This window comes from Ictalurus punctatus, chromosome 15, assembly GCF_001660625.3.
Source record: "Ictalurus punctatus breed USDA103 chromosome 15, Coco_2.0, whole genome shotgun sequence".
Classification (NCBI taxonomy): domain Eukaryota; kingdom Metazoa; phylum Chordata; class Actinopteri; order Siluriformes; family Ictaluridae; genus Ictalurus; species Ictalurus punctatus.
In genome coordinates, this window is record NC_030430.2 from 270,001 (window position 1) to 294,191 (window position 24,191).

The 24,191-nt window shown below is 38.5% G+C and overlaps 1 protein-coding gene across 1 annotated transcript in view; it reads left to right on the forward strand.

The window, feature by feature from the left end:
- Nucleotides 1-17,812, forward strand: part of bin2a (bridging integrator 2a) — a 31,633-nt gene extending 13,821 nt beyond the window's left edge. Inside the window, exons 7-17 of the mRNA XM_017486582.3 lie at nucleotides 1,131-1,238; nucleotides 3,594-3,679; nucleotides 3,843-3,918; nucleotides 4,050-4,132; nucleotides 4,319-4,423; nucleotides 4,634-5,183; nucleotides 5,289-5,373; nucleotides 5,498-6,830; nucleotides 7,397-7,445; nucleotides 11,881-11,940; nucleotides 12,802-17,812. Of these exons, the coding sequence (XP_017342071.1) occupies nucleotides 1,131-1,238; nucleotides 3,594-3,679; nucleotides 3,843-3,918; nucleotides 4,050-4,132; nucleotides 4,319-4,423; nucleotides 4,634-5,183; nucleotides 5,289-5,342 (1,062 nt within the window). The 3' untranslated portion in view covers nucleotides 5,343-5,373; nucleotides 5,498-6,830; nucleotides 7,397-7,445; nucleotides 11,881-11,940; nucleotides 12,802-17,812. The remainder of the gene's footprint in view (nucleotides 1-1,130; nucleotides 1,239-3,593; nucleotides 3,680-3,842; nucleotides 3,919-4,049; nucleotides 4,133-4,318; nucleotides 4,424-4,633; nucleotides 5,184-5,288; nucleotides 5,374-5,497; nucleotides 6,831-7,396; nucleotides 7,446-11,880; nucleotides 11,941-12,801) is intronic.
- The last annotated feature ends 6,379 nt before the right edge of the window (nucleotides 17,813-24,191 follow it).

Sequence of the window (24,191 nt, forward strand, 5' to 3'; positions counted from 1 at the left end):
TGCCGATGAGTCTGTCAAGGGATTTAAAAAAATCTCCAAATGATTTGAAATGCATCATTCCATTGTAAGGAAAATAATCTACAAATAACGCAGATTTCAAATGACTGCCAATTTGTCCAGTGCTAGTCATTGCAGCAAATACAGCCCAAGTGCAGACCGTTTGATGCAAAAAGAAGTCTCCAAGAACCCCAAAATTTCATCACAGGATCTGCTAGTAAGTTGATGTCAGAGTACATGTGTCCTACAATCAGAAAGAGATTGCACAAATTTGACCTGCATGGGCGACATACCAGGAAAAAGCCTTCGCAAGACTACAGTTTGCCAGTGAGCATATGCATAGACCAGGCTTTTTGGAATAATGTGCTCTGGACAGATGAATTGAAGAAAGTTGTTGTTTGCCTACAGTAACAGCCGACATGTTTGGCGCAGACCGAAGACCGAAGTTCAGAAGAAACACCTCATACCAACTGTGAAGCACGGTGGTGGAAATGTTATGGTTTGGGGTTGCTTCGCTCCTTCAGGGATTGGACAGCTTGAATTCATTGATTCAACTATGAATTCTGCATCATATCAAAGAGTGCTTGAAGATAATGTGAGGTCATCTGTCCAAACATTGAAGTGGAACCAAGAAATGGATGGTTATGGAATGGCCTAGTCAAAGCCCGGATTTGAATCCCATTGAAAGGTTGTGGGGGGATATGAAACAGGCAGTACATGCATGAAAACCCTCAAACATCTTGCAACTAAAAGAATATTGCATGGAAGGGTGGGCAAAATTTCCAGCAAGCCTGGTGGACAATTATGCAAAACACCTACAAGAAGTTATTTTTGCTAAAGGGGGCAATACTAGCGTCTGAGGCCAAGGGTGTATTTATTTTTTCCACAGAAGAATATCACATCTATTGATATTTCTGTTGAATAAATGATTAACAAAGATAATTTTCATTAATAGGCACTGTTTCAAAGATGATCAAATGTTTACTTGTCCAAATATGTCAAAAAAGCCAACAATTTCCAATGGGGTGTACTTATTTTTTTCACATGACTGTACATCCAACAGTCTATATTTAACTTTTCAATGTCTTTTCAACTTCCATGCCAATGGTCAATGTACATTTTGTGTGCCTCAGGAAAGAGTTGCCAAACGAGGCCGAAAACTTGTGGACTACGATTCTACTCGTCATCACCTTGAGTCACTACAGAATGCCAAAAAGAGAGATGACATCAAAATAGAGAAGGTTCATTAAGAGTTCATTATTGGGAAACACCACCGGCAATCATTAAAATTTTTTTTTTTTTTTTAAAAAACACACAGAATGATTGGTCACAATCTTGATTTCAGGGGTGTGTGAAACTAATTATCAAAAACATGTTGACATATACAAACAATGTGGCTATCATACCACAATCAATTCTAAGAAGGTGGAGACTAATGTACACATACAGCTCTAACTCATGATTGCTTTCATGGTTTCACACAAAACTAAGACACATACAGGACTAGTAAGTATTGGCATCAGGCCAATTCTTTTGTTTACGCTATACACTGTATTTTTCAGGTGATCAAAAATACTGGAACACGTGACGCATGTTTCTTGTTGCTTAGATGTGCTTTGTTAGACTAATTGTTTAATAGCTCTAAATGTCTACTCTTGGTTTGAGCCCTGCGTTTTTCCTGTGAAGACTGCATTTGTTGTTAAAAAGGATAAAACAACATGAAGACCATAGAGCTGTCTTGTCAAAAAGCAAGCCATTTTGAAGCTGAGAAAATAGGGGAAATTGATCCGAGCCATTGCACAAGTATAGCAATACAATTGTGGAATGTTGTGAAAAAGAGACACCACTGGTGTTCTAACATCCAGATATCAAACAGGTTGGCCAAGAAAAACAGCAGCAGTTGATGACAAAAAGCAAAAGTCTGAGACAAAGAGCAAAAATCATCAACAACCTCCACAGGCAGGGGTGAAGGTATTAAGATCCACCATTTAAAGAAGACTTTGAAAGCAGAGAGAGACCATACCACAAGATACAAACCATTCATCAGCAGTAAGACCCGGAAGGCCAGATTGGAATTTACAATTCCCGGGGGCAAAAATAGAAAAGTTTTAGACTGGCCAAATCAGTCACCAGACCTTCACCCAATTGAGCATACATTTCACCTCCTGTGGAGACTGAAGGGAAGACCCCTCAAAAACACGCCTGGCAAAGCATCACAAAAGAGGAACGCTACAGTTTGGTGATGTCAGTGGGTTGCCGGCTTAAAGCAGTTCTTGCAAGCAAGGGATATGCCACCAAATACTAAGTGTAATTTACTTTAAGACTGTTCCAATACTTTTGCCCATCTAAATATTGGGTAGGCTGGAGCCAAAAGTGACATTCTAAGTTGTTTACCGCCTCTAGATGTAAATATTTGGAAATGTAAGCTGAAATTCTGATTTATTGTCTCACATTCATCTTTTAGCTTGGTTTAATTTATAAAGCACATTTAAAAACAGAAGTTGAACCCAAAGTGCTGTACAAGTAGTATAAAACTAGATTTATAAACCAACATTTAACAATACCAAATACTGGTGGACAAATGAAGATTCTACACCCTCAGACTGAATTAAAAGATAAAGAATAAAAGTGGGTCTTCAAAGAAGATTTGAACATAGCAATAGAGGGGGAAGATCTGTTATGAAAACGGAGACTATTCCAGAGCCTGGGGGCAGCTACTGAGAAAACCCGGTCACGCTTGGAGTTAAAAGGTGAACGAGGGACTAAAAGGAGTAGTTCACTCCAAGATTGATGAGCTCTTGAGGCGGTATACAGGGTAAGGAGATCGCATGTACCCAGGAGCATGTCCATGCAAAGCTTTAAAAACGAATAGTAAAATTTTTAAATCACTGTGGAAATTGATGACAACCAGTGTAAAGAGGCGAGGACAGGAATAATGTGTTCATGTTTTCTGGTGCCAGTCAATAATCTAGCTGCCGCATTTTGCACAAAAATTCTTTTGATCCCAACCCAAAATGTTTTCCGTGTATAGCAAAAACAAAAGAATCGGCCTTGTTCTAATATTTTCAGAGGGGACACTATCAAAAATGTTGAGGCTGGCATGTGAAGACCATGTTGTTTGTAAATCAAGTAGGTGGAGCTTGATTTACTAGCTGTAACAAGCTGTAACTGGGATCCACACAAACCTTGAAAGGCATCTTCAGGCCAATCTGTTGAGGAGGTTTGCAAAGTTGGGGGTATGTAAAGTTGACAGGGCACGGAGTTCGAATAGCTGTTTCTCAGGAACCAAAATCTGATTGAGCTGAGATGTGGTGTGCTGAACTGTTCTGCTAATCTGTAACTGGATTTTAATTTTTATTGGGTTGCTTCAAAAACATGACCACCTTCAGCCAAATGGCTTTCACAACATTTCATACAATTTCAGAAAATTCATACTTACTTAAGCTTTGTGATTAATCCTAACAACCTGATGTTCAAGTAGGCTGTTAATAAAGTTATTGAGGTTGTTATTTTTCATATTTTTTATGTGTTCATAAAATCCTGGAATTGATCTTTTTTTAAAAATTATTATTTTTTATTTATTTATTTTCTTACAGGCTGAGGAAGAGATGAAAATGACCAAAATCATCTTTGAGGACATGAACAGGGAGCTGAAAGAGGAGCTGCCTATTCTCTATGATAGGTGAGATGTGACACCACCAATAGTCATACTTATGGATTTATTTATTTATTTTTTTCATTGAATTTTTCATTGAATTTATTTATTTAGTCATTTTTTTTTATAGAAAATAATGTGTGTATAAATCTTTATAAACAACAGTTCCACTGTAATTCCTTTCTCATAGTCGCATTGGATGCTATGTATCAGTCTTCCAAGCTATCTCAAACTTGAGAGATATCTTCTATAAGGAAATGTCTCAGGTAAGTTGTTTTTACCAGCAAGTTCTTTGTTCAAATTTTCACATTATTTAACCACTGTGGGAATACAATATTTATTTATTTATCTATCTATCTATTTATTTATTTATTTATTTTTAAACTGTTTCTTCTAGAATAACAAGGATTTACAGAATATCATGGTGACTCTAAAAGCCCAGCATCCTGACAAGAGCTTTGTGGTTAAGAACTTCTGTCGGTGTGTTGATTTCTGTTCTGAACCATACTCAAAAATTGTCATGCTGTATATTAGAATTATTTTAGCTGCTGCTACATTTTCATATAGCATGTCAGGGTACATTTCAGAAGTGAATTTAAGTGTTAGTATGTGAATTGTTACATTTCCTGAGGTGTATCATACAAATTTCTTATTTATTTTTGACAGCGGAACATTGAAGAGGAGGTCGCTAAAAGATGCACTGTCTCCCAGATCACTGAGACTCAGCTTCTCTGAGCGCTACATGAGTTACAGTTCTCGAGGTACTCTGAGGTAAAGGGAAATTATATGTGTTTTATTTTAAGGCAAATATCTTATTTTTCTTTGTTGTTGAATGACTCTACTTTAGGTTGATTGGTAATCATGCAGTCTAGCATATGTGATTGGGCCCTTATTAAACTTCAAGTAATTTATTAAAATTAAAATTAAAACCTATTTATATTTAATCTATATATATATATATATTTTTTTTTGCTGCTGCAGGAGAGAACATAGTTCCAGTTTTAGGTCTGACAAGGGCCCATATGAGCCTTACAGCACAGAGGTCCTGGCTAGCCCCACTAGACCAAAGCCCCCGAAGAACACCAATTGTGGGGTTAGGGACACAGACAAAAGTTCCACAAGTGAGGACAATCAGGAACTAGAGAGTATACCTTCCACTACACCTGCACCTGTAGTAGATGTCACACAAGCTTCTGGAAGTGTTCACAGCACTACAAACAAAGATGCAAAACAAGAGAATGAAGGTACTGAAACAAAAGAAAGGGAAATACTGCCAGCCTCAGAGCATGATCGAAAAAGGATGGGTTTAGATCTCAAAGGTGACTCATCTCCAGAGACTGGTGATGAGAACAAGCTGGATTTGAATATAAATCATTCTGCAGGAGGTAATACTAAGGTCTTATCAATCACTGAAGATCCTGAAGAGCAGAGCACCCATCCTGAGGAGATAAATGAACCTGGCTCTGGAATGGAAAATGGAATAGCCACTAATTGCAAAGCAAATATAGAGGGACCTGAAGTCTCTTGCAAGGTAGGTATATAAGCTAGCAAATTCTTAAATGCCTTTCTATGTCCTGATAGAAAAATAGCTCGTCCTTCCGCGTTATAATGTTTGTGTTGTTTCTCTGATTTTAAGGAAAATGCCATAAATGATCAAATACTAGATGAAATTAAGGAGAAAATATTCTGAAACAGAGGACTGTCTTCTATGTATAAAAATGGTCAGTAATTGAAGACAGGAAGAGTAAATAAAATTTTTCATTTTAGTTAGTATTCATTGTACAATAATCTGCATGCTCACCATTCATTGTATTTATTTTTTACATCTGTTGCCTCTCTTCATAGGGATCAACTGAATTTAAACCAAATACACTTCACCTATCTGGATATGATTACACTAACTCCACACTTGTCAACCGAATGAAACTACTACTACTACTATTGTTGTTATTATTATTATTATTATTATTATTATTATTATAAGCAAGGAATTGTACAAAATTGTACAATCAACCTGTTGATCAAGCTTAAACCTTTTATCCAATGTAATTGCTCATCATGTAATCTTATCAACTTGAAACTGATTAGAATATTAACATATAAAAATTATTTTCCACATCTGTTTTATTCTCTTGTGATTTCATTTATAAAGTCAATTTGAGTGTTTGATTAAGGGCTTTGAGGTTCCTGTGCTAAATGTACTTGATTACAAATGTAATATTTACTTGGTGTGAACGGATAGAAGACTTATTATTCATTATTTAATAAATTTGAATGTGTCCATTGCATGTAGCATGATTGTTTTTTTAATATATTGATTTAGCCTCTTTATAAATACAATATTTAATTACTTATTTAACATAGTTACCCATTGTTAATATGTAGTTATTTTCTAAGGTCTCTAAGGTTTCTAAGTGTACTGTGTGTGAGAGCTGTGTGTGTGTGTGAGAGAGAGAGAGCGAGAGAGAACTGTGTGTGTGTGTGTGTGTGTGTGTGTGTGTGTGTGTGTGTGTGTGTGTGTGTGAGAGAACTGTGTGTGTGTGTGTGTGTGTGTGTGTGAGAGAGAGAATGAAGTGTATGTGTGTGTGTGTGTGTGTGTGTGAGAGAGAGAGAGAATGAAGTGTATGTGTGTGTGTGTGAGAGAGAGAGAAACTGTGTGTGTGTGTGTGTGAGAGAGAGAGAGAACTGTGTGTGTGTGTGTGAGAGAGAGAGAGAGAGAGAGAACTGTGTGTGTGTGTGTGTGTGTGTGAGAGAGAGAGAGAGCGAGAGAGAACTGTGTGTGTGTGTGTGTGTGTGTGAGAGAGAGAGAGAGAACTGTGTGTGTGTGTGTGTGAGAGAGAGAGAGAGAGAGATAGAGAGAACTGTAGTGTGTGTGTGTGTGTGTGTGTGTGTGTGTGTGTGTGTGTGTGTGAGAGAGAGAGAGAGAGAGAGAGAGAACTGTGTGTGTGTGTGTGTGTGTGAGAGACTGAAGCTGGAGTCACGTTGTTCCGGATACGGAGAGAATGAGCACCTCTACTAGCAGGAGTAGCTCGCGCACTAGTCTGTTCTCACTGTATCTTTATTTACATGGTGTTTAGTGAGATGTTTGTTTGTATTTTAAACGCCACTGAACTCTGAAATAAAGTAAGTAACCGGTCAGTTTGAACAGATTCCTCTCGACGACCGCGGACACTGTCAGGTAAGTCTGAAGATTGTGTGAAGGTGTTAGACATTGTTGATATTTCTGTTTTGTTCACTTCCTGTTAAAGTTTGAGACAGAATGGAAGAGTTTACTCAGATCTGAGGTCTTACTTTATTTTATTCCAGATTTCATACTCGAAGTTGTGAGGGGTTTTTGTTCTTGTAATTACGAAAAAGTGAGACTTTGTTATTCGTAAACTAATGTTTCTGCGATTAAACTATTCGCAGACTAGTCATTCCTTCTGACTGATGTTTAGTAAGGCACACACACACACACACACAGACAGACAGACAGACAGTCTGTATGGATTAGTACTGCAGATGTATGGGTAGAGTTTCGGTTTGTCTGAAAGACGGTAAGAGAAACACTGTTAGCTGTTAGCTGTTAGCTAGTTCATTCATAGCGTTAGGTGAAATAAATCCATTTAGCGAGTAACACCTGAATATTTTCTGCAGTATAAGAAGCGTGTTCCTCTTACTATACCAGTAGAAATTGTTATATTTACTTTAACATGTTCGATTTCACTGAAGTTATTGACCTATGACTTGTTGCTCTTTGTATAGGTTTAGATGTTGACGCTTTTCATCATGGCCACCACGTCACCTTTTAACCGTAAGTGATGACTTTTATCAGTGTGAGGAGAATAAACACACTAACACACTCGTGTAACATTGTCCTGAAGGGATAATACATTTATAGGAATATGTATTAAATTGGATATTGAAAGACTTTAAAAGGAAGCAACACCATGTATGTTGCCTTAATACACTTTAGCATTTTAGCCATTCCCAGAAAACTCAGAACGTTCCCCTAACGTTAGAATAAGGTTCTCGGTAGGTACTTTTTGGGAACCAAATAATAATGTTCTAGGAACATTCTCGGTAGGTTATATTTTATTGTAACCAAAAACTAACCTACCCAGAACGTTACAGGGAGGATTTTTGTGAGAACCTATACAGAACATTCTCTAAAGGTTAATTCCTTAAAGCACTGGCAGATCCAGGGGCAGGGCCAGAGGGGCACTGGTTGGCCCCAGCTGAAATCTGATTTGCCCCTGAAGTGCCCCCTTCTTGTCAATCATCACATTTGTGTTTGAGCACTCTGTGGTTTTTTTTTTTTTTTTTTGAAATACTGAAATTCTTCAGTTGTTTTTTTTTTTGAAAACCTGTGTAAACGTTCAATGTGTATTGATCAATCATGTACTACATCTCGTAATGGCTGCTGCATTTTCATCGTCCTCGTCCACTGAAGCTTAAATGGTAAGTACCTGTTCACCCCTTTAACTAATATCTCACAGGACATTTGTGTTACTGTCACTTCTCTTTGTCTAACGTTAAGAAGCTAGTTAGCTACAACAACACACTAGTTAATTTAGTAGCTAGTTACAGAGGCTAAGCGATGTTGAATGGTAGCTAGCTAGCTGGATAATTAGTTGGGTCTCACACGTTACTTCACAGTTGCACAGTTCAGGGAGGTTAATTATAGTGGCTGACACATAACACCTATGATGATTGGTCATGCCACACAGGCATAGTCATTAAGTGCTGTAAATAAAACTCATTTAATTAAAACTAAACTAATGGCTGGTAAGCAAACTGCCAGGGGCCCAGTAAAGAGTTGACTTGAGGACTTAAGTAGAAAGTATGCTTCACTTTTTACGTCTACGCTAGGAACAGCGTACAGTACGTGTGACGCAAATTTCATCATCAGCAGAGTATGTGCGTCATCCAATTTTTCTAACCATGCGTACTTTGTACGTGAAGGTCGCACATGTGCATTTAATTCTTTTGCACTATTTAGTTGTTCCACAAGGTGGCAGCAGTGACCCAGGGCCGTTGATTGTCAAGGTAGTCGAAGAAAAACGGAAGCGACGAGTAGTACCCGCATTTGTTTAATTCTAGCCTTAACGTGTATAAGGATTTCTATACGGGTGCTAATCGTGGCGAGAGATCGCCCAAGCATTGTTCTTCGTGTTGTTGTGATTCTTCTTCATTGTCGTGCTTCACACCAGAAGACCTGCTTTACTGCTCTGTACTGACTCTTGTAGGCCAGGAGGGGTAGTGCAAGTTGTCATAACGCGCATGCGTCGATCATCTGCGTACACATACATGTCAAATGGAGTATACTTTGAAAGACTATGCGTCTACCAGAAGCTTTAGATGGAACAGCACCAGTCTCTCCAGGACCTTCATTACGTGTGATGGGAGTTGTTCAAGGTGGAGGGAGTTGTTATCTTTAGAACAGGAACCAGGCAGGATGTTTTCTACAGCTCTGGTACCTTCTCCAGTAGAAGGCTCAGGTTGAAGAGGTGCTAGAGTATCCCAAACAGCTGGTTAATGCAGACCCTCAGTACTATGGGACTGATTCAGTCAGGCCCTGCAGCTTTCCTAGGTTTCCGCTTCTCCAACTGTCTCTTCACCTGGCTGGTAGTGACAGATAAGTGGGAGGAGCGAGTAGTGATTCCATTGAGGATGGCTGTTGGTTGAGAGGGGGTGATGGGGGATGGTAGAGGTGTGAGTTCTCTGAAGAACTCTGTGTGATGAGGGGCGGGGAGGTGGGGGTGGTGAATGTTTCCAGGATGAGGGAAGAACCGGTGTGGATGACGGGGTGGGAAAGGATGTTTGATCTTGATCTTGGTGGAGGTGGGAAAGAGTGGTGAGGGAGTGGAGGAGATGATGTGAGACCTATTGAACCTATTCAAGAACAAATTCAACTTGTTGGCGCTTTCTAGATTGCCCCCATAGGTTGTGGTTTTGTCTTGAAGCCGGTGATCTACTTCATACCAGCCCACACCTCCTTTGCATTGTTCTGCTGAAGCCTACTCTCCTCCTTTGTTCTCCCTCAGTCTCACCATCAACTCCTTCTGCACCCTCCTCATCTGTTCCTTGTCCTTCTTCCTGAAGCCTTATTCTTTTTGTTCAATAGTGCCTTCAGGTCCTTCATGATCCAGGGTTTGTTATTATGAGAACAACACAACCTCCTGACAGGAAGTGTAATGTCTGTGCAGAAATTGATAGTCCATTACGCAGTCCGTCATGTAAACGTCTTCCCCAGCCAGTTCACATGACACTTCCCAGTCAGTAGTCTCAAAGCAGAACTTCAGGGCCTCCTCTGTCTCTTGTGACCATCTTATGGTCATCTTTGTCACAAACTGCCCTAAGACAACAGGTGGGTGTCAGTAGAACCAGGTGGCGTACAGACCTTCCCAGTGGGGGCAGAGCAGAGGAAGTGGATGCACCCTTCACACACTCATACAGGAGATCCAACGTTCTGTTCTCTCTGGTAACATGGTTGACAAACTGGTGAAACTTTGGTTATGTAGTGGAGCGTGACCTTTGATTAAAATCCCCCGAAATGACAACGAAAGATACCACGTTTGGAGTCCTGCGATAGCAGAGTGTATGACATCACATGACCAACAGCTAGCAATTCAACTTTTGGGCAACAGTGACACTCCTTCACAGTAACATGCCCCGAATTACACCATCTGTTATTTAGAAACAGTGCAACTCTTCCACCTTTCCTCTTACCTCTCAGGTCAGCGTCTCTGCCCGCCCTCACTGTCTGAAATCTAGGGATAGAAGAGTCCGGTATATCCTCATGCAGCCACGTCTCATTGAAACCAATGACGCTGCACTCCTGGTTCTCCCGCTGCGTCCCGATCAGTGCCTTGAGCTCGTCCATGTTATTGCCAAGAGACCGAGCATTTCCCATGATTATTGAGAGAATGAAGGGCTTGTACCGTCTCCTCTTTGCCTTTGTTTTGGATCCAGCTCTGCATCCTCTGTCCAGTCTCAGCAGTTCCTGAGGAATGTTGAACCGCATTCCAGAGTGCGGCGCAGATCTTCAGAGCAGCTGAGTGCGTGTGTCCATGAAGCGATCTGCTCTCTGCCCGTGATTCTCCGTTTGGAGTGTAGCGTGCATGATAAATAAACTATATGCTAAAACAGACTAAAACTTAGAAGTAAGAAAAAGAAGAGCTGAAGAAACAAAATGTGCCAGATACTTAAGTAGTAAAAGATAATATGTAAAATAAGATGTGATGCCTCTCGAGACAGGAGCTGCTGTAATCGGCTGCCACTAGCACGGCGCCATCTTGAATTTAGACTTCATGATATTGAAGCACACCTATTATGGTTTTTAAACGTGCCTAATTTTGTTTTAAAGGTCTCATACAATAGGTTTATATGCATCCAAGTTCAAAACACACTTTAATTTTCTCAGAATTTACATTGCAGCTTTACCATTTTTTTTCCCCACGGTCACAAACGACTAGTTCAAGGATCCGTTCATTCTAAACTCTTCCTTTCAGAGAACCTGCTCTGCTCTGAAAGGTCAGATGTCCCAGTCTGTTGTGATTGGTCTACCGTACAGCGCATGTCTGAAAGGAAATGCTACTACCATATTTGAGTTTACCATATCTGTAATAAGTTTGGTTTTACTTTACCAATTTGAGCACTTCAAAATGGATGTCAATGTACTTGGAAATTTTTATCTATGAAAATTTTCATTCATTTAAATTTTTTTTTGTATTACATGATGATTACTGTTTTGAATGCCCCAAGATTCATGGCTTGTTATTTTATGTAAACAATGGATCAGTAAAAACAAGGATTGTGTGCTGATTATTTATGTATATATACCGATTTGTTTTATTTATGCTTAAAATAATGCATGAATGTATGAATATTTAAAATAAATGATGAAAATTGAGGCTAGGGGAATGTTAACAGAATGTTACGCGAACATTAAGAGAACCTTGGGGGAACGTTCTGCAAACCTAAAAATAACGTGTTTAACATTACCATGAAGAAAACTTTCCTGGAAAACCAAAAACAAACCTTAAAAATGTATTTTTATTAATTACCATTCCTGGAACATTCTGGGAACCAAAAATTGTTAGCTGGATTGTTGTTCAAGAAATTAAGGGCAGTAATTTGTTAACTGTGTCATGATGACAAACTGATTACCCTGTACTAAAATTCCTTGTAATTCCAAATCTACAAGTGCAGGTTGTTTAACATTGACTTTTCCCCTCCCTCTTAAGTCACAGAAATGGTACCAACAACTGTGGCCCCATACCATAGAGACTCTGTTGTCTTAGGAGGTGAGTTACTTCTCTGGACAAATGTCTTTTTTTTTTTTTTTTTCCTTTCTTTTTTTTTGTTGATTTTGTATATTTAATGAAACTTGAGCATTGGAAATTTGTCTTACATTTTTAAATTTATTAGGCATGTTGTTTTTAGAATATTGTTAGTGGCTCCCCTGCAGCAGGGTTTGTTTTGTCGTGTCAGTTTTTAATCATACCAGTCTATACAAGATTTCGCTGAGTTTTTATTTTTGTGATTGTTGCAGCCTGTAATGTTTGATTTTTGCTGCTGCTTTTGTAAAAAAAATTTGCGATGCAACTTGCGGCGTTTTTTTGTGTGCTTTTTTGCAGAAAACTACTTGAATTGGCACAATTGCACTAAATTGTTTTGCACAGACTTTCACAGGGATGTTTGTTTTTAAGTGAGAACTTTTAGCTGTACTCGTGTTCGGCACACGTGAATCGAAGAGGGCGTTGACTGCGCGTTGTAATGACATCACATGATGCATCTTGGCCCAAATCTATGGAAAATCTTCTGTAATTTTGAAAAATCGCAAGCTCCTCCTAATACCACAGCATTTGCTTGATTTTGCATTCATTTCTGTGATTGCAAAATCCTGGAGGGACTGTCTTATCTAGGACTGTACACAGAAAATGCTCAGTTTACCAAAGTTTGTACGAAAAAAAAAAAGCAAACTTGACATGCTGTGTGATAAATTAATTTGGCAGAAAGTTTTGTTCCTTCATGTAGTTTATCTCTATTTTATTAATCCATGTTTAGTAATACCACTAAGTGTCTGCATTGAGTTTTTTTGTATACCAATAGGTCTTTTGTTGCCTCTGTGTGTGTGTGTGTGTGTGTGTGTGTGTGTGTTTTAGTGGTGATTCTGCTGGTCTTGTGTACACTGGCTGGCTTCGTGTGCCTGTTGTATCGCTACCTGTGTCATAACAAGGGCATCTATAGGACAACAGGAGAGGCTGCACCAGGTGTGAACCCAGACCGAATCTACCATGATACAGTCACTGAAAACAAGGAGTACTTCATTTAAAATAATGCAGACTGCCATGGATGAGTTGGCAGTGAAGGTCATGTTGAATAGGTATTGATGTTTAGGTTTTTTTGCTGAGAAGCTTGTCTGTGGGAGGACAGCCACTGAGCCACTGTGTGCTAAGGAGTTTACAGTGAGTTAATGATAATGTTTGCTTTGGTGTTTTGGGGATTTATTAACATGACACATATCGATGTATCAGAAGCAGATGTTCAGACAGTGTATCAAACCTTGTGCAACAGATTTATTTATATACCTGACACTTTATGTTTGTGGTGACATGCAGTCGACCTGCCACATCTGTTAAATACATAAATTAATTGAGTGACCAAAGTCATGTTTGACTTATGAGTGCATAAAAACCCCATTCTCAGACGTTTCTGTCCACAAAGCAGATGTTTGTTTACGAATGCTGGCCTACATAGTGCAGGTACAGAATTTTTCCTATACAGCTGACCCTACTTTCACATCAGAAAATTACTTGTGAATTTTAGTTTTTCTCTTGTGGAAACTAACTGTAACAAATTCGGCCTGAGGACTGGACTGAGGAATCAATCGTTTGGATTTCTCACGTTACCGCACCATACCTAATTTACATAGAATTGAGAACATTTCAGTTCAAATTGTTACTTGTCCCTGTGGCTGAAATCACAGCTCTGTGCTATGCCTGTATATAGAAAATTAATGAGGGCCTGCTGCTTTATCGCACATTAGTATGAATGTAAGTCATATATTGAATTGATGCTGCTTTCGGCAAACTTAACCTTTTCCTTAAAGAGGCTGCTAGGCCAGTATAACATCAGTGAGAGGAAGAGGGGTTTTATTACTCTTTCTTCTCATAGATACAAAGATTCACACAGTCGGGTCCAAGCGTCTGAGACCACTAGTGAAACCGCTTCTATTTTGTATTCTTTTATAATTTAATACAAGAAATGTTCATTACAAGTTACTTTACTGACAACAAACTAAATGAAAAGCAGAATATTTGAAATATTTACATGAATTTCAGAGTTACTTATTATTTGCTTTGTCCCCTTTTTGCTTTCACGACAGTGTGTACACAAGCTGGCATGGACTCCACAAGTTTGTTCAAAACATTATGATCCATTTCAGATCATATCCATTGAAGTGTGATCTGAACACATCCTTCAGTAGAAGAGAGTAGGCATGAGGAGAATCTGACCTATTGTACGAAACTGTTCACATGGTCAGTATCACAAATTTGCTTAAATTTAAATAGTAATCTAAAATAGTGCAAACTCTTGAATATGAAATATTCAAGAGGTTGAACATTTACTTTCTTTGTTTTAAATATTTAAAAATTCTAAAACCTTCAGTTTTATATAATCCCAGCTTTTCAGTGTGTCTCAGACTTTTGAACCCCACTGTATATATACAGGTGCACCTCAAAAAATTAGAATATCATGGAAAAGTTAGTTTTTTTCCCTCTATAATATAATTCAAAAAGTGGAACTTTCATGTATTCTAGATTCATTAAATGAAATATTTTGAGCCTTTTATTATTTTAATTTTGATGATTACAGATTACAACTCATGGAAATAAAAAATCCAGTATCTCAAAATATTCGAATGAAGAATTTATATTACAGAAATGTCGAGCTGAGAAGACTCTAATCAGATAATTAACTCAAAACACCTGCAAAGGTTTCCTGATCCTTTAATCTCTCAGTCTGATTCAGTACACAACCACAATCATGGAGAAGATGAAAGTAAATTTTGCATTTCATTTGGAAATTGTAAGGGTCCACTTACTGGTCCAACGACGGTATCCAATGACGTGGTAGAAGGATTCCTGCGTGTTCCTGTCTTTTTGAAGCGATGTGAATACATTTAGATTATTAAATTTGTAATTCCATTTCTGTTTGACTCTCAGTTAAATTAAATCTGACTCCAATTGTAAAAACCTCAATGTTGTATTTGTTTCCTAGTTATTTGTATTTTGTTACATTTGATTAATTCTAGTTTATTCTATAGTTTAAGTTGCACTCGTTTATCCGGGTTCCATGTCGCTCAGAGTCTCGCACCGGTCGTGTACGCGGATCTCGCCGTCACAAACTCACCAGTCCTGGTCATTAGCCAGCGGTAATTGAGTAATACTATTTAGATGTCTGCCCCATGCTTGGCCTTTTCTAAAAAGTACCTTGTTTAGTTCCCTTAGATAGTAACACTTAATTATAGTAACGTTATTTCTAGCCAGAGGTCATGACCACTAAATGTACAGAGATAGAGCAATAATATCAGAGTTACAATTAGCTTTATATAATCATGCCATAGTTTCCTATTTACACTTAACTAGGAAAATATTACAATAATCAGAGTTTTAGACTTCACCCTATTTAGACTTGGTCCATCAACTTTGTTGTCCTAAACGGGAATTCCATATCGAGCCTGTACACACGGAGTACACTTAACGCCAAGTCGTTAGCCTGGACTCTAAAATCTCAGTTGGTTTTCCCCAATGCTCCACCTAAACCTGGATTTTAGCCCGTACTAACCTGCTCGTGGATTTGCGCTAACAAGGACTTAACGTAATCTACTAGAGACAATCATTTCAGAAGAAGTCAGAATTTAACCAAGTCTAATCATTTATTTAACCATTTATTAATGAACACATCCAAATCCAATAATACTATTAATAAGAAGAAAAAAGAATTACATTCAGCATTACATTACAATCTAATTCAAAACATAATAATACAACATAAAGTCAAAACTTGTATACCTGATGAAGAGAAACTACACACAGTGATGGTGTGGGAGATCTGTCTACAGATTCCCTGAATCTTTGGCCAGCTCTCCCCTAAATGCCCAGATGCTCTGTGGTACACCAAATGGTGGTGTTTGTGATTATAATTTGATGTCTGTGGAAGGATGTCCCTTATTTACATACAGGAGGTAAGAGTGAGGGACCCTGGGAGGGTATGCCTTTAACAACATGTGATAGTTTTATTTGAACTTCTGTTGAGGGAATGAGGTCATATTTTCCAGACGCACTGAGACCTTTTGTATGATAGCAAACATGTATAGTCAACATCTTATTCACACCAAATCATGTTCATGCATATAGACCTTGGGTGTGTTTAAGGTGATCTCGACACAGAGAGAGAGAAGGGTGTGAGGAGAGAGGAGGAAGGAAACAATGCAGTGAGGATCTCCTAGTCTCCACTCAGCATGATGTGCTGATTCAGATGGAGATGCTAATTCTGTGAGAGAGAGATCGAGTGTTCGTTCTCGAAGTAGTCCTTTGTCCTCACAGAGCAGCTCTCTCTAGGTTCAGACATCTTGGTACCAGCCTTACAAGATTAAGGTCCCAGAGTCTGGAGGAAGAATGGAGAGGAACAGAATCCAAGTTCCAATCCAAGTCCAGTGTGAAGTTTCCACAGTCAGTGATGATTTGGGTTGCCATGTCATCTGCTGTTGTTTTGGTCCACTGTGTTTTCTCAAGTCGAGAGTCGATGCAGCGTCTACCAGGAGATTTTAGATCATGCTTCCATCTGCTGACGAGATTTATGGAGATGCTGATTTCCTTTTCCAGCAGGACTCTGCACCTGCCCACAGTGCCAAAACTATTAGTAACTGGTTTCTGACCATGGTATTACTGTGCTTTATTGGCCAGCCAACTCGCCTCCATGCCACGCACCATGCAGTAATTCATGCAAAAGGAGCCCTTACCAAGTACTGAGTGCATAAATTAACATACATTTCAGAAGGTCGATATTTCTCTATTATAATTTCGTTATTCTAATATTTTGAGATACTGGATTTATATTTCCATGAGCTGTAAGCTGTAATCATCCAGATTAAAACAAAAAAAAGGCTTGAAACATTTCACTTTATGTAATGAATCTATAATATATGAAAGTTCCACTTTTTGAATAAAATTACGGAGAAAAACTCACTTTTCCATGATATTAAATTTTTTTTAGATGCACCTGTATAAAATACATAGATGACAGTCCCCTTTGGACTGAAGTATTGGAATAGCAAGGCCAGTTCTTTTGTTTTTGCTGTACAGTGAAGACATTTGGGTTTGAGATCAAAAGATGAATATGAGACAATAGATTAGAATTTCAGTTTTCATTTCCTGATATTTACATCTAAATGTGTTAAGCAACTTGGAACATAGCACCTTTAGTGTTGGACCGCCCAATTTTTGGTGAGCAAAGGTATTGAAACAGACATTCTTAAAGTAAATGACACTTAATATTTCATTGCATATCCCTTGCTTGCAATATCTGCATCAAGTTGGCAACACACTGACATCACCACACTGTTGTATTCTTCTTTTGTAATGCTTTTCCAGGCTTGTATTTTTTATTTTTTTTCTTTTGTTTTTTGTTTTTTTTTGTTTGTTTTTGGTTTGTGGGGTTTCTCCCTTCAGTCTCCTCATGAAATGCACACTCAGTTGGGTTAAGGTCTGGTGATCGACTTGGCCAGTCTAAAACCTTCCACTTCCTCAACCCAACCCCCCATGAATTCATTTGTTGTGCTGGCAGTGTGTTTTAGGTCATTGTCTTGTTGCATGATGAAGTTTCTCCCAATAAGACTGGATTCATTTCACTGTAAATGGACAGTGTTTCTGTAGACTTCTTAATTCATACCAACACGAGTTACATCATCAATAAAGACTAGTGTGCCTGTTACAGAAATAGCCATGCAAGCCCAAGCCATGACACTACCTCCACTGTGCTTGAACGATGAACTTGTTTGTTTTGGATCATGAGCAGATCTTTCTTTCACCACACTTTGGCTCATCTCTGAATTTTAAGGAAGCAAAATGACCACATGTCTTAGAAATAAAAAAAACATGTTGAATTGTACTAATTGAAAAAATAACGCATTGTATTAACAGTTCTTGTATTTGAATGCATTGTATTTTCAGGTTTCATTGCAAGGTTGCATTTTTTGGGGGCTGCAATTTGACATGGTTGTATATTTAAGCTGTGAATATTTCACTCAGTATTTTGGAAACATTTCACACACACTTTCATTGTTAAAAATTCAAAAATCATTATTCAAATTCCGAAGTTCATTTAAAAAATATTCAGTTTGTTTAAAAATACCACCTATAATATTTGACAGGCAAATTGCGGTCCATTAATTTCGCTTTACAAATTCGCTTCCACAAATTCAGTGGTTCAGATCCGGTTGGATATTCAACATTGCATGTCCCGGAACTGCAGGAAAAGCAGTAGAGTACTGATGCATGATCTCTAGCTGCTGCTGGTCCCGTCTGCACCAGCAGGTGGTGCAAGCGCATGTTGACTAAGACCATAGCAACAGGTAGAGCGACTCCTTCAAACAAAGTGATTTGTTGCCAGACAGAACATTTTCATCATTCCAGGTAACACAAGTGTGGGGGGAGAAATTATGTTTAAATGCAATCTCCCAGGATTCAAGAGCTTGCTTATGAAAATTTGAAATTTTGATAAGTAATTTGCATTATTTAAAATCACAAGATAAGAATTTAAGGTCACCACATTCAATACCAGGGTAAGTCACTATTAGAAATCCATTTCTTTATCCAATTAATCTTAAATGTCTGGTTGATAGTCTGAAAATCCAGTGCATTAAGACCACCCTCCTTATAGGTTTTACCAGAGTTAACATGTTCTGCTTTATTTTTCGAAACAAAACAGCAGAGAGTTTATAGATTTGATCTTTTTTTTAATCAACATATAATGAGGGCGCAGGGTATACTAAACATGATATGCCCTCAGCTTTAATCAATAAGACTCCAATAAAGTGTTGCGTCTCTCTGCAGCCAGCAGTTAAGTATCTTTTATATTTTGTCTAATTTTGTCTGAAAATTTTGGTGAAGACGTTCAGTACCAGATTTCATGTCGATCCCAAGATACTTGACACGACGTTTCACCTTAATTCCACTAACACATGTATTGTCTGAATTATGCACATACATGATTTCACTCCTCCTGGGTTCACTACCAGCCCAGAAGCTTTAGAAAAAAAGATCTAAATTACTTAATGCAACTGAAACCTGTGATTCTCCAAGAATGACCTATCATCAGCTAATTGGTTGATTATTATTATTTATTTATTATTATTATTATATTCATCAATATTTATAACTTCGATGGACATTTTTTTTTATGTGTAAGCTAAGAAGTTATGTGGCCAGGAGAAAAAGAAAGGGAGAAATGGGACATTCCTGACTGATACCTCAACCAACAGCAAAATGGGGAGACGTGCCAGAAGCTAAAGAAACAGAACTATTAATACCACCATAAAGAGTGTATGTTTATAAATGAACTACCAAAACCAAATTTAGACAGCGCTTCAAAGATAGAAGAATACTCAACAGTGCTGAAGGCTTTATAAAAATCAATAATAGCCTATTTATTAATTAATTCAGAATAATCTAGAATATCTCAAATTAATCTAATGTTGTTGGACATGTGCCTACCTTTTAAAATAACAGATTGCTAGAAATAATAATAATAAAATAACAGTGCTAGAAATAATATCAGCTAAACAATGTTTGAGTTTCTCTGAATGTATGGATGCTAATAATTTTATAATCTGAATTAAAAAGAGTGATTGGGCATGAATTATCTAGGTGTTCTAATTCTTTGTTAGGTTTGGGTATGAGTGATATGAGACCCTGCTTCATTGATTCTGCCAATTCACCATTCACAGCACATTGTTCATGCTTCATAGAGAGGGTCTTTTATAGAGTTAAAGAACTCAAAAGGTAAGCCATCAGGCCCTGGAGATTTATTGTTTGGCATTCTTTTCACTATATTTTGCTTGTATCTTTCTCATTTGTAAGTCGCTTTGGATAAAAGCGTCTACTAAGTGAATAAATGTAAATGTATATTATACAGATCATCTTTAGTAAAAGGTTTCTCACAGAGCTCTCTGCTGTAATCATTAATTTTGGGAATCACAGATTGAATCCTAAAAAAAGTGGATCAAATATGAGGATCAAATAAAGAGGAATAAAGTCTTTGATAAAACTCAAAGACATGAGAGGATATCAAATAAGGGTCATAAGTTAAATTATTAATGTAAAATAGATTAAATTTTCTTATTGTTTGTATGTTTCTTTTATAGGCCACAAAAATAAGCAGAATTTTTCTCTCCAAACTCAAGCCATTTCGCTCTTGATAAACAGCCCCCTAGATAAATGTCATACAATCTATTCTGAAAAATATAAAGAGACTCCTTGTCATCATCAGCACTAAGAATTGTGTTCTTCAGGATCTCATTCATCTTTTCAATAATTTTTTTCCAGGATTCTCTCCCCCCCCCCAAATTTAATAGAGAATTTTCTGAATTCATACTTAAAATGCTCCCATTAAGTGATGGCCGAGACACCTGCCAGGGATTTAATGTTCGCTGCGATTTTCTGACGATATCAGATAAAGACGATATCAGATAAAGGAAAAGAGCGATTTAACTTCCAGTAGCCGATGTTTAATTTGTTTCTTTGCGTTGTTCTAACATCAGAAAACAATAATGTCAATGACTGCATGGTCTGTTAAAGCGTCATGAAACACTAAACTATATTTTCTGAGATTTTAACAGAGGTGTTCGTGTCACACATCATAAAAGACAATCTTAGCATCCGTTAATTATAATTGCAGTAGAAAGCTGGTTAATTTGAAACTTTTCCCCGCTATTTTCATCTTCCGGGTTTAAAATCTTGTCACATGTCTCAGGCAGTGACGTGGCAATGTACTACAGTACATCGAGGACGTGTCGGTGTCTCATAATTATTCATGAGACTGCGTGTTCTTACCCTATGAGAAGATGCTGTCTCTTAATTATTCATGACGGCACGTGGTGCTCTCCTACACATGTAGTAGATGAGCGAGGCGTTCAAATGAGTTTGTTTCTGTGGTGTAAGAGTTCGTGTGTGTTTTCTCGGGAGAGAGAATTGGGGAAAGGTGGACTTCAGACTTGCTCATGAAAGCAGTTTGCGTCTACATAATGATGTGGTACTAGGTCCCGAGGACTTTTCCATCCCTTCAAATGAGGTACGTGTCTCATTTTAACCATGACAGCCTTTTGAGCTAATTAAACTGATTAAAGCTCAACGGGCCGTCGCGTGCAAAACTATGCAACAAGAGTCCGTGTTGAAGGGAAGAGCCTTCGGCTTTTATTCATGAAAAGCTCGAGCTTATTAGCTATCTCCCATTCCAACACTTCTTCCATCCGCGCTGCCTCCGGTTTTGTTATGTTTTCCTCCATAGTGACGCCAGGTGCTAATGGTTCAAATAGACAGGGCAGAGGACCTGCACTGCTATCAATTGTGTCTCCATTTAGCCCTGGGGATTTAGGATGAGAGAAGTCCTCTGCCTCATCTGCAAACTTTTTGTCACTATCCATCTTTACTGCAAGTGTCCTGAAGGCTCACCCCCTCTTCCTCTCCTGCCTTTCCCTGCCACGCCCACCCCCCTCCCTTCTTCGCACAGCCATCCACACCCATTTAAGCTGCATTTTTCAAAAATGTTGGGAGGTAGACTTGAGCTGTTCTGTCATGGGTCCAGTTCATCAGGGCCCTGTTTCTACATCTGCTGGTGTAAATGTTCTCAGTTGTTGGAAAACTGCAGCTAGTGATCATCTGTACAGACTGAACTACACACTGCAGAGCCTTCCTGTCTGTCGCAGAGCAGTTTCCGTACCACACAGTGACACATGATGTAAGGACGCTCTCCTCTATGCACCTGTAGAAGTATGTGAGGACTGTGGTGCCTAGGCTAGCCTGCTTGAGCCTCCTCAGGGAGTAGAGTCGTTAATGGGCCTTCTTTATTAAGCTGACAGAGTTGGTGTGCAGGTGACGTTGTTATTGATGTTTCCCCAGGTATTTGAAGCTGGGGATGACCTCGACAGCTGTTCTTCCAATGTAAAGAGGGGCGGGAAGGCTCCTAGTGACTTCTGAAATCTACAATTCATTTCCTTTGTTTTCTTCACATTGATGCAGAGGTTGTTGGCTCTGCACCAATAATAATAATAAGCTTTTTAGGAACAATTATCAAACAATGGGTATTAAAAAAAGCTAATCAAAATAAACTTCTTTATTCACCAAAGAAAAACTATCCAAAAGAGATGCATGTAAAAACAAATGGAATTTTCTCAAAAATAATGCAACATGTGCACAATTCCCAAAAAAACATGGATGAAGATTCATCCACAGAGTAAATCTGTATTATGGAAAATGTTTTTAAATCAAGTTAGGAAAAGTTGGTGATAATGGAGTCGAGCGACCGTGGCGTAGTTCGTTTATAGCGTACGGTTAGCTGTTTATTTCTGACGATACTACCCTTTTAAAATTCATACACTAGACGTCAGAGTGTATAGTGCACAGTGTATAGTAGGGATGGGGAAATGAAGCCTCATAAAGCACTGGGGCTTTCCCCTGACTGGAGAAAAGATACAAATCTGGGGGTTAGTAATAAATAAAGCAGCCAAAAGCCTGTGGATGAAGCTACGTCGGATTAAGCAGCCACCACACACTCCATAGATGTTAACATAAAGGTTATGTGCACAAATAAAAGCCTAACACACGTGTGTGTGTGTGTGTGTGTGTTGAATTTCTCCCTCTGATAAATTAATTTACCCATTAAAGTGTGCCAATAAATGCCAGCATGAACTAATATAATTCAATATGATGTAATAGAAGAATAATGTACACATATATGACTAACAGAGTTGCATATGGCAAGTATTTTCTCTGAGGTGCCGATTAGAGTTTAAATAAAACTTTACCTACCCATGCATTACGCATACACTTGCATACACGTGTAAATTATTCACACGCACATGTATACTATGGAATCCTCAGACAAATACATATGAAATGCCTTCACACACCAATGTGAAACGCAGACTGCTACAACATTACACTCACGTATGCAAATTAGACACGTGCATATACACTTATAAAACACACACACACACACACACACACACACACACACACACAAATGCAATACGTGCATATACACCAGGGCCCTCAAGTTTGATCAAAAGTTTGGCGTGAGGTTATCTGTTAGGAGAGGAACCACTCAAATACCTGCAGCGGCGGCCCCTCGGCCCACCCAGTTCTCTCAAGTTTTTGCTAGCAGTTCAATTTGACCTATTGTTCAGAACTGACCAGCACAAATAGAAATGATAACAATTGGTAAATCTGATAAAAGACAGACAAATTCATCCAAATAAAATAAATGATTTGATATATTTCAAAAATACAAATGTATCAAAAATAAAAAGAAATTTGGCTGAAAATGAGCCAACTGAACAGTAGTGCTCAATATACATACTGGACACATACAGTAGGATTTCACAACTTGCCCTGAGCGTGCGTGTGCGTGTGTGTGTGTGTACACTTTTCAGCTTATGAATGGTGTTTTGTGTTGTAAGTGTCTGTTGCACACTGTGATGCCTTGATGACAGGGTTAAGGGCTCCCACTTAAAGCACTGTGGCTCAAGGCCAGCCATTTTCACCGTCATGATGGATGATAGAGCTCAGTCCAGAGCCAAACTGTTCCTAGTTTTGGTTTTGTTCAAACCCCCCATGGAGAACTCTCACTGCGTCTTCATTCGAGTGGCGATCTTAGACAGCCTTCCAAATCTGCTCAAACCGGTCACCTTTAAAAAAAAATGAACCAAGGAGGCCTAATTACTCTCTTAAATTTTACATCCATTAAGTTGATTAAGTAAATGTCAAAGGTGTAGAATATCTCTTACCCTATTTATAATATTTTAGCACGGATTTGGCTTTATTCCCCATCATCAGCTCTCACTATTTTTGGTCACAGGCAAGTGATTTGGTCCAGGAACTGTACAATCAAAATGCTAAAAATAAATGGAGGGGTTACCTACCGCATTCATCACATCGTGCTCTTCCAGCTTCCGCTTCGTGTGCGCGCGCATCCATGTTGCCTAGTAACAACGTACTTGCAGTGGGATCACGTGATTTACCCGGAAACAACAAATTCTAATTTCTGATCTCAGCGTGAGAAATACAAGGGGTGGCATGTGAAATGCGTGTGATACTTGAGAGCCCTGAATACACTTATAACACACACACACACACACACACACACGACATACGTGCATATACACTTGTAAAACACTCACACATACATATACGCGTGCATACATAATAACACAAAGAAGACACTCTCTAAAGTCTGTGTGTGCAAATTATTTCATATGTGGATTCTCACAGTA